This window comes from Pelobates fuscus, chromosome 7, assembly GCF_036172605.1.
Source record: "Pelobates fuscus isolate aPelFus1 chromosome 7, aPelFus1.pri, whole genome shotgun sequence".
Classification (NCBI taxonomy): domain Eukaryota; kingdom Metazoa; phylum Chordata; class Amphibia; order Anura; family Pelobatidae; genus Pelobates; species Pelobates fuscus.
Window position 1 is genome coordinate 50,049,548 of NC_086323.1, and position 12,090 is coordinate 50,061,637.

At 43.0% G+C, this 12,090-nt stretch overlaps 1 protein-coding gene across 5 annotated transcripts in view; it reads right to left on the reverse strand.

Moving 5' to 3' along the window:
- COP1 (COP1 E3 ubiquitin ligase) overlaps positions 1-12,090 on the reverse strand; it is a 159,827-nt gene that overhangs the window by 93,954 nt on the left and 53,783 nt on the right. For 3 of the 5 annotated variants that reach the window (XM_063428235.1, XM_063428233.1, XM_063428238.1), the window contains one exon: positions 11,923-12,040. In XM_063428235.1, coding sequence (XP_063284305.1) covers positions 11,923-12,040 — 118 coding nt within the window. The remainder of the gene's footprint in view (positions 1-11,922; positions 12,041-12,090) is intronic. The other 2 variants (XM_063428237.1, XM_063428234.1) reach the window with 1 other exon arrangement.

Below are 12,090 nucleotides of genomic sequence, written 5' to 3' on the forward strand. Positions count from 1 at the left end.
GGCACATGGTGAGAACAATGGATGAAGCACACGGTGAGAACAATGGATGGGACCATTTTAACTCACAGACACTTTTGACTTTTCTACACAAAGACATCGTTCAGTAGTTTTAAACTACAGAACAAGGGACACATTTAACAGTAATTCATTTTCATATAGCCTGTATGTGTTCTGCGGAATCAGCATTAAACCGTATCTTCCAAACTACTGAACGGATCTGGGTGAATTTTGGATATGTGGTTCACCCAGATCCCCCAATATATTTTATGGGGTTATTGCATGTTTTGGGGTCCCTGTGATAGGTTTTATAATACTGTATTTCTCTGCCTGTAAAATTAACCATTGTGTTCAGTAATCATATCACAGGCAGAGGGGAGGATTTTGTGTGGGAGTGTGTGTGTATTGTACGGATTGATTGGTTGTATTTCAAAACCCTGTGGGCAGTACTAGGTTTGTGGATTGGGAATAAAAGAGGCTGTATGTGCCAGTACAGTCAGTTCTGCTTGACGCTCAAAACGAAGTGTCGTCTCGTTATTGGAGGAATTGGATTGTATGCCGATTGCATGCTTTTCCTGTTCAGCTGTTCTGCTTCTCCGGTTCGGTGGTTGTGGTGTCTGCTGCAGTGCTTGGAGTCCTCAGGAAGCGCTAGGAGCATCCTTCAACGAAGGTACAGTCGGGATGCCCGTCGTTCCGTTACAACCCTTTTTTAGCTGCAGTGCCTCGAGATAGAAATGCATTTGTCTCCTATTTGCAAATTTCATCTGTGGCGGCCAACCCGAGTGGATGAGAGGTTTTGCCACCAGCGATGTTTTTTCCCCCTATTCAGAGTGATTCTTTCCAAATCCCAAGGTCTGTAAAGCTGTGTAGCTCTTACAAGAGCTGGTGATTATAGCAGGTATAGCGGTTCCCTACAAGTATGATGAGACTATATTGAGGGTAAGCAGCTTTATTGGTAGCCACACTGGCTTTTTATGCCAATCCCCATGCAAGGGGCACTCCCCTCTGGACCTGAAAGTAGACTACAGTATAAACATATAAACAATCACACTGGCTCTCAGATCCAGGACAGGACAACCCCACACAAAATAGGTTAATCCCTCCTCTGTACCTGGGTGATAATTGATTCAAGCACTGTACTAAACTCAATTATCACCAGGCACAGAATTTTTTTTTATAACATTCAAAAATACCCCCAAAACACATGGAAACCCCAATATAGTCATATCCCTTGATAGCCCCGATCTTGGGGGAAAAAAACAAATCCAAAAATCACCCAGATCGGTTCAGGATTTCCATAGAAGTCTCAGTTTGACCGACCGCACACGAGGCTCCTGACCAAAAGAGTTCCATGAAATCAGACTGTGGTCGGTCTCTTTCGGGAATGATAAAACACAAAAGTACCGAACGTAACCGTGAAAACAGTCAGTCTTTATTTCTTGTTTGGTAGCTTGTTCCCACCGAACGCCATTTAGTTCTTATGTATTTTACCAAGCTTCTGTGGGAGTGGAAATTCTAGCGGTGTTCACGCCATCGAGCGCCCGATTTTAGTTCCATGCACTCTGCTACAAAACACTGCTATATATGTTCACGGCTAAAGAGGGCCTCCGCCACGTGTTCGGCCATACGAACGGCGGCCTCCCAGCTCAGAATGCGGCTATAATTGCAGTTACAGAAGTGCGAACAAAAGTGAAAGAGGATACGAAATAGCTAGGTCTCAGGTGTTCGTATACCGAATAAGCAAAAAAAAAATAACAGCCTGTCATTCAGGATAGGGAATCAGTCACATCATTGTTCGTATTTGAATTGTATTCTAGGATTTGCTTGTCTTCGGAGCAAAGGAATTGCAAATATTTGAGACTTCATGTAAGGGCTCCTAATTCTTTCATAAGTCTTCAAGTTATTAAGTTTTTAAGAAATAATATTAGAGGTTTAAATAGATGAGCACCTTTACCATTGTAAAAGAACATATCCCATACTCAAATTTTTTTTTTACGTTTTCTGGAAAAAGCTAAAGAACCAACGGGCCTTGCCATCTCTAACTCTTGACGTAGAAACAACTCTTTATTTGCCAATAATTGGTAGACAGTATAAATGATATCCTGTTAGCTGAATATAACCATATTATATGGGCAAACACACTTTAAATGATCACTCTTTTAAGCAAATATCTGTGTTGCTTCTAGATCCGAACTGCGATAATCCGATGTTTATCATTTCTGTGTAACAGATAACTGCAGTGTAAGCAGGTTAAGACCCCAAAACTTGTTTTAGAAAATTAATGCGTAGAACTTTTACTTCAGTAGTCTGAGATAATTTCATATCTTAAACAGTACATTTGTCAGTTAATATACTTCACAGCACAGATTACACCTTTCTGATTAGCTGTTTATTTTCTATTTTGTCAAATAGGTTTTGAAATATTGTTGAAAGAATGAGAGCTGCAGGGTGACCAAGCTCCAAACGTTTGTAACATAATGAGTGTCACAGCAGGATTACTGATATTATGAATATGCTTTTAAATGTTTTTTCTCCTCTACGCCTCTTCCCGTTCTATTCCTCATACTTTCCTGTTAATTCCAAGTTTGATACAGTACTTTTAAATCCTTAAAATGCAGGAAAACCTGTGATTATTTTTTTTTAGGTTTTTAAATTTGTTCACGACAGGGCTGTTGATCTGTAAAAGCAGCCAGAAAGAACTCAGCGTCACAATTGTATCAGCCATAGTGGTTAAAGTTCCTAGCACCTTAGCTACTACAATAATAATATACATATATACACACACACACACACACACACACACACACCTTAAATACATCTATAACAAGGCTATCCAACTGGCAGACCCAAAATATTTTTCTTTCCTCAATCCAGCTTGGCAAACTAAAAGGTTAATATTACATAATTGGAGTAATAGAATCATGGTCTACAGTGGATACTTGTGAATGATTTATAGCCTCTACTATCAAGAGTTGTAAAACATTGCAATTCTCAGGAAAGAATTAAGTTTATATATGTGCACAAGGCAGCTGATGGGTTAAGACATTCTTACTTTTTCACTGGCTCTAGTACAGCTGCACTGTGCCATTTATGCTGGCGATAATAAACGTCTTTACAACAAGCCTGTCCAGCAGAGGACGTTGTTGGGAATACAGTCTTTTCCAGCTGCTGCTACGCATCGCATATCCTCAGTTTCATGCATTTACAATGCATACTTTTATTTTTTTTTATTTTTTTTTAACTATTTACTCAATGTCCTGAATGATATCCATTTTTCTCCAATGCCTTTAAAAATACTTGATGAGAATACTGTTCCACAAGATATCAAACACTTGTACACCACCTGTGACTGAAAATGTTTGAGTACTATTAAATTATACAGAAAAGACAGTGCATACACAGAAGAGCACATAAAAGTACAGAAGCACTTTCTTGTTTGGGGGAAAGGGGGGCTATTTGTATAATTGAGAATATATCTACATTCTAAACACATACATGAATCACCAAGACTTGATGTTTTATTTTTCAACTTTTTTGTAGTTCAAAAGTAAGCCATGGGCTTCACACGGGTTCATGAGCTGCACCGGTACAGATGTGAAGCCAATGATAGCTTTATAGCCCATCATTTCTCAATCAACTGTACAAATCTTAAATTGAAAACAGAGGAGAGGTAACAAAGCCGTAAACACACAAAAGAGAAAACAAAGACTGCAGTGGAAACAGGTTTGGAAAATACAATTCTTGACTTTTTGTCTTCCGGTATTTGTACACATTGATCAGATTAGCTTGTGTTACTGAAAGAATGCAGTGCTGATATTAAAAATAAATAAAAAAGGTTAAAATCCAAAGATTATGAACCATCAGTGATATTTTGAACAGAATGAACATCATATCAATTAGAGAGTGCATAATACATTCACTTTAATTAGATGGCTTATGCAATCAATTATGTACTCATTTGACATGTCAAATGACTGATTAACTCACTTTTGATCTACTGTATTGATTTGAAGATTTGCAAATAAATACTGGATGTACAGGGCCCTCAACTGATATTGGCTACATGAGCAAAGGCTGTGAAAAAGATGTCTTTATTGTTTAACATTCTGAGCTTTTGTAAAAAACTAAAAACAATACACAAAAATACTCTGCTCTCATGGATACCAAACAATTTGCCAACAATCTTACATCCTATGGTTGTAGACCTTTCTCTGATCAACTATACATTCGGTAGTATGTATTTTAAAACATTTGGCACTGCTCCACCCATTAGCTGCACCAAGCTAACACAGATCGGGGTGTTATATTCTTAACATTTCTGGTGTTTTTTTTTTTTTTTTTTTAAACCTAAAAAGATTAATATTTACTCTTATTTTAGCATTCTCGAAGAATCTATTGGGTATACAAGGGCTTGACAAATTTGCTTGGAATCTCGGAGCCAGCAAATAAAGTTAGGAGCCAGGCATTTCAATGTAAAATATGCAATTCTTAAAGGGACGCTATAGTCACCAGACACACTACAGCAGGGGTAGGCAACCTTTTAGCAGCACTGTGCCGATATAGGATTGTGATGTCCCGTAGAGTGCCGATCCTATTTTTTTAAATTGAGGTGTGTATGCTGCCGTATTCTGCTTGTGTTATTTTTACTTTTTACTGTAATTGCTTTGTATCGTTGTATTTGTGCGTATATGAGCTATTATATTGTATATGCTCAGGAGTAGTTTGTGGTATCGTGTATGATACATATGAATGTGGGCTGTGTATGAGGGCTGCTTTTGGAATTGTGTGTGGATGGATATGTCACATTGTGTGTTGGTAGTGTGTGGGGGCTGTTTGGGGTATTGCATGTGAGAGGCTGCATGTGGATTGTTAGTGGTGTTGCGTTTGTGGGGATTGTGTGTATGTTTGTGTGTGGGCTGTTCGTATTATTTGTATGAGTGGAGGGTTATTCTGCATTTCTGTGTATATCTAGCAGTGTGGGTAGCTTCCCTAGGTTCCAGTGGGGACCGGGCCGACCAGGTATAGCTCAAGTATAGTAGCTGCAAGCTGCTCTGCTACAGTGTGGATTCCCATTTACAAGTGCTGGGAAGAAGTGATCTGAGATCACTTCCTCTACATGCTGCAATGCATAAATTGAGGATTGTCCTTCACCACCTCTTCGTATTAGCAGATATCTGAAGTTTTACTGGGACTCCTGATAGGAAAGAGCCTGTTTGGCTCTAGCAGCCTTGAGTGCCGTGCAAAGACACCTCGAGTGCCGTACATGGCACTAGTGCCGTAGGTTGCCTACCCCTGCACTACAGCTTGATGTAGTTTGTGTCTATAACCTGTAACACTTCTAGTGACAGTCACTCAGATGGTCTCTAGAGTGCACCCTGGGTCAGTGCTGTACAGTGTGCAGCACCTACGTTTAGCGTCTCCATGTTCTGCGTGGAGGTGCTGAAGTTCCTGATAGAAATGCATTGATTCAATTAATCTCTATTAGGAGATGCAGATTGTCGCAGCATGGTGTTTTGCCACACATGCGCAATAGCCTCCCTTTCTTTCCTATTGTAAAGCATTGGATTGGCTTGAGATTATCAAGATTGATGATCAGTCATGTAGGCAGGGCCAGCTGCTGCGAGACCAGCACAGCGTGGGGGAAAAAGGTGAGTAAGAAAAACCTTCCTTCGTGATTGGAGGGGTACCAGTCACCTAAACACACACAAAAATACAGACACATACACTCACACATTAATGTGACCACCCAGCTTGCCTACCTTTTGGGAGGGCTTGAGTAGTTCGGCTTTCCCTGTGGTACAGTAGGGCTTTCAGGCATCTCCCTGCTCTGCTCCATAGAAAGCAGTTTAGTGATGCCGGGGCCGGAATGACATCATATTCCAGCTCACGGCATCATTAGAGGGCGCACAAGGGAGGTTACAGTTCCCTCGCTGACTGCAAGTTTGGCTTAATCTTCCAGGAGCAGGACCTATGCTCGACCTGAGCCGACCGACCAGCTGACCACTCGTAAGCCCATGCTCTTTATGACCCGGCCAGCCGCCATCACTCATAGGCAGCCAACCACCTCAGGGGCTAAATGGGCCAGCAAATACCAAGCGCCAGGACAAAAATTCTTGTAGCCATGGTGACTGGGATTTGTCGAGCCCTGTAGTATACTATTTATAATTTTTTTTTTAAACTACTGGACCAGTTATGACAAGTTAATTTCACACAGAGAACACCTAACTTTCATATACTGCCAGGCGAAACTTTAAATCGTTGCCCAACAGAACACAAAATTTGTGTTTTGCAAAAATTTGGCACGAACCATGGAGACCATGAGGTATGATTTAAGTGAGAGTGGAGCTCATAGTGCAAGATAGGGAAACATGTTTTGGAAATATTCCTCACTATTAAAGCCTGTAAATAATATATGGATTGGTAAATGCACCAAAACACATCACAAATCCAAATACATGAAGTCTCAGTACTGCAGTATTAAGTATATAAAACCTTTTCAGTGGTGTACACCTCGAAGGGCACAACGTAGAAAGTATACCCTCCAAAGAGAAGCACAAGGCTCCAGAGGACTGCTTTAAAGATCATTCTGTAGCTTTGATCACCACAAACCAAGCACACTTTGCTCCTCTGCTGGTAAGAGATGGTCAGGCGTAGGAAACCTCCATAAGATAAAGTAGTACTTTGTCTTATGTTTTAAAGAAAACTACAGCAGACACGAAGAAATGAAGAACAGATCCTGACAGAGGGAGAGAAGAGGAATGGATTAAAGAAAGGTAAGTTCGGCATGACAGTGCCACTTTAAGACACTCACTGTTTTAACAGAGCAGCTTAAAAGAACCCTGCAGGCACCACAACTAAATCAAAATGAAATTATTGTGACAAAAGATCGCTAGGCTTGTACCTGAAGTGGTTTAAAAAAAGAAAAATGTAGTAATGAATGGAGAGCTACAGATTGGCTTAGAGCATCAGCAGAACGCTCTAAGCTAATGACAATTTCAGAAGCCGGATGCCCTGGATCAATTGGAGATCTGATGTTGGAGGCATCCTTTGGGGTAAAGTCATTCAAGAAAAGTGACTGGCGTCCTCCTGGCACCATAGCAACTTCATTTTGATTAAGTTGTTATGGTGCCCAGCGTTCCTTTAACAACAGAACCTCTATGCACCATTATGCCACCAATGTATGCACTAAATTCCCAGTTATTCATCAAGGATTTAGAAAATCTCTTGATAAACACAGAAGGCATTGCTTTCTTTTAACTCTGAACACTGCTCTTCTGTCTGGCATGGGCACTGCAGCTTCTTAACACTGTCCCACATGGCCAAGTAGGCATCTGCTACAACGATTATGCCAAGCATGCAACATTTTCAGAATTCCTACCACCCGGGGTACCTCATCCTTACTGAAATAACTTACTTCACACAAGGTTTATTGTTTCACAAAAGAAATTAACTCTAGATTCTAGAGACCCATTTAGACTGAGACAACACTATTTCACGTTTTTGTTTGGTTTTCTTATATGTCCGCTAGGTCATCTTCAAATGCTGGAAGCCTCCCTTTTGTTACAAGAAAGGTTCAATCCCGTCACACACTTGATCATCAAAGTTCAACTGATACACGTAAGTAGGATTATTTTTAGGCCTCCTTTGTTCACAAAGGTATGGCAAGTAGAGGGATCGACCGATTATCGGTTTTACCGATATAATCGGACGATATTCTGTATTTTCGGCAATATCGGTAAATAGGGATACCGATATTGCCGATAATACCTCCCAGGACCGCCGGGCTCATTACAAGCCCGGCGGTCAGCAAGCATTTACTCACCTCCCTGCAACTCCTCCAGGTCCCCAGTGTAAATCTCGCGAGACCCGCGGCCAGCTCTGATGGCCGCGGGTCTCGCGAGATTTACACTGGGGAGCTGGAGGAGCTGCTGGGACGTGAGTAAACGCTTGCTGCCCACCCCACCCCCCCTCTCTCGCTAAACTAATGCCACTGGACCACCAGGGATTAACATATCCCCCCTCCCTGGCAAGGAAACAAGCAGGGAGGGGGGGACAACAAAAAAGAAATAATAATTAAATATATATATATATAAAAAAAAATTTTTTTATTAAAAATGCCCCCTCACACATACACTATTATTATACACATACACTACACAAACACACTGTGTATATAATTCAGTGTGTTTGTATAGTGTGTGTGTATATATAATGCAGTGTGTTTGTATAGTGTGTGTATATAATGCACACTACACAAACACACACTGTATTATATACACACACACACAGCATTATATACACACACTATACAAACACACTGCATTATATACACACTATATAAACACTACACAAACACACTGCATTATATAAACATTACACAAACACACTGCATTATATAATTCAGTGTGTTTGTGTAGTGTGTTTATATAATGCACACTACACACACACTGCATTATATACACACACTACACAAATACACACACTCTGCATTCCTTATATGCACACACTACACAAATACACACACTCTGCATTCCTTATATGCACACACTACACAAACACACACACACTTTTCATTTAGTATATACAGCATTCACTTTACGCACACTACATACACACTGCACAGACACGCTGCTTTCATTACATACACACTGCACAGACACGCTGCTTTCATTACATACACACTGCACAGACACGCTGCTTTCATTATATACACACTGCACAGACACGCTGCTTTCATTATATACACACTGCACAGACACGCTGCTTTCATTATATACACACTGCACAGACACGCTGCTTTCATTATATACACACTGCATCCGCTACACACACACACACACACTGCATCCGCTACACACACACACACACTGCATCCGCTACACACACACACACACACTGCATCCGCTACACACACACACACACTGCATCCGCTACACACACACACACACACTGCATCCGCTACACACACACACACACACACTGCATCCGCTACACACACACACACACTGCATCCGCTACACACACACACACACTGCATCCGCTACACACACACACACACACACTGCATCCGCTACACACACACACACACACACTGCATCCGCTACACACACACACACACACTGCATCCGCTACACACACACACACACACTGCATCCGCTACACACACACACACACACTGCATCCGCTACACACACACACACACACTGCATCCGCTACACACACACACACACACTGCATCCGCTACACACACACTGCATCCGCTACACACACACACACACACTGCATCCGCTACACACACACACACACACTGCATCCGCTACACACACACTGCATCCGCTACACACACACTGCATCCGCTACACACACACTGCATCCGCTACACACACACTGCATCCGCTACACACACACTGCATCCGCTACACACACACTGCATCCGCTACACACACACTGCATCCGCTACACACACACTGCATCCGCTACACACACACTGCATCCGCTACACACACACTGCATCCGCTACACACACACACACACTGCATCCGCTACACACACACACACACTGCATCCGCTACACACACACACACACACTGCATCCGCTACACACACACACACACTGCATCCGCTACACACACACACACACACTGCATCCGCTACACACACACACACACACTGCATCCGCTACACACACACACACACACTGCATCCGCTACACACACACACACACACTGCATCCGCTACACACACACACACACACTGCATCCGCTACACACACACACACACTGCATCCGCTACACACACACACACACTGCATCCGCTACACACACACACACACTGCATCCGCTACACACACACACACACACTGCATCCGCTACACACACACACACACTGCATCCGCTACACACACACACACACACTGCATCCGCTACACACACACACACTGCATCCGCTACACACACACACACTGCATCCGCTACACACACACACACTGCATCCGCTACACACACACACTGCATCCGCTACACACACACACACTGCATCCGCTACACACACACACACTGCATCCGCTACACACACACACACTGCATCCGCTACACACACACACCCACTGCATCCGCTACACACACACACCCACTGCATCCGCTACACACACACACCCACTGCATCCGCTACACACACACACCCACTGCATCCGCTACACACACACCCACTGCATCCGCTACACACACACACCCACTGCATCCGCTACACACACACACCCACTGCATCCGCTACACACACACCCACTGCATCCGCTACACACACACCCACTGCATCCGCTACACACACACACTGCATCCGCTACACACACACCCACTGCATCCGCTACACACACACACTGCATCCGCTACACACACACACTGCATCCGCTACACACACACACTGCATCCGCTACACACACACACTGCATCCGCTACACACACACACTGCATCCGCTACACACACACACTGCATCCGCTACACACACACACTGCACCCGCTACACACACACACTGCATCCGCTACACACACACACTGCATCCGCTACACACACACACTGCATCCGCTACACACACACACTGCATCCGCTACACACACACACTGCATCCGCTACACACACACACTGCATCCGCTACACACACACACTGCATCCGCTACACACACACACTGCATCCGCTACACACACACACTGCATCCGCTACACACACACACTGCATCCGCTACACACACACACTGCATCCGCTACACACACACACTGCACCCGCTACACACACACACTGCACCCGCTACACACACACTGCATCCGCTACACACACACACTGCACCCGCTACACACACACACACACACACTGCACCCGCTACACACACAAACACTGCATCCGCTACACACACACACTGCATCCGCTACACACACACACACACACTGCATCCGCTACACACACACTGCATCCGCTACACACACACACTGCATCCGCTACACACACACTGCATCCGCTACACACACACTGCATCCGCTACACACACACTGCATCCGCTACACACACACTGCATCCGCTACACACACACTGCATCCGCTACACACACACTGCATCCGCTACACACACACTGCATCCACTACACACACACTGCATCCACTACACACACATACACAGCTCCCTTGTCTAAACACACTGCATCCACTACACGTGGCATGTATATTTTGTGCATTTACCTTTAGAAAATAGTTTATTTTCCAAAATGGTAAATGTACAGAATATCGGCAAATTATATCGGCTATCGGCCTGAAAGTTCACAGAATATCGGTATCGGTATCGGCTCTAAAAAAATCAATATCGGTCGATCCCTAATGGCAAGCATGCAAGATTTTTCTCAAATTCAAAATTGAGAGTTATTGTGCTCTGATTATATTACCAAAGATGTGAACGACCTGCAGTACTATTCTGTGAGCTGTATGGATTTAAAATAATCAAGCTGAACGTCGTCACCCCTATGCAATTACTTTTTGACATTCAACCTTCCTCCCCCACTTTTTCCATTCCTCTCCTATATTCCCAACATATCCCCCTTTCTTTCAACCCTGCTTTGTTAGTAGGGGGGAAAAAAACAGATGATCTTTTACATTGGAATGTGTTTGCAAGGTTAATTTTCCAATAAAAAAAAAACCTTTTCTTTTTCTTTTCAAAGTGGCATGAGTTATGTAGTCTGAATAAACTTTTCAAGCTGTGCAAGCCATTCAACAGGAATTCCATAGAAGAAAACACTAACTCCACATGGATCAATATGAAAATAAAGAAAAGGTTACACATTTATAAGGGTGCATATCATATTCTGACATTTTAGAGAATGTAAATGTGAAAGGGTCTAAATCAACACAAACATCAATTATACAAAGACAAACTGAGTTCCTACCAGAAACACGGGCCATCCGAGTAGAAAAGTAGCACTGCTCTAAATCTTCAAAATGTGCGGTGAGACGTTTTCGTCTAGATGCCAGAGTGTTATTGTACCAAGGCTGTTTCTTTGTCTGCTTAGAAGAAAAAAAAAATACAATTAGTTTCACAACCATACCAATGTAGC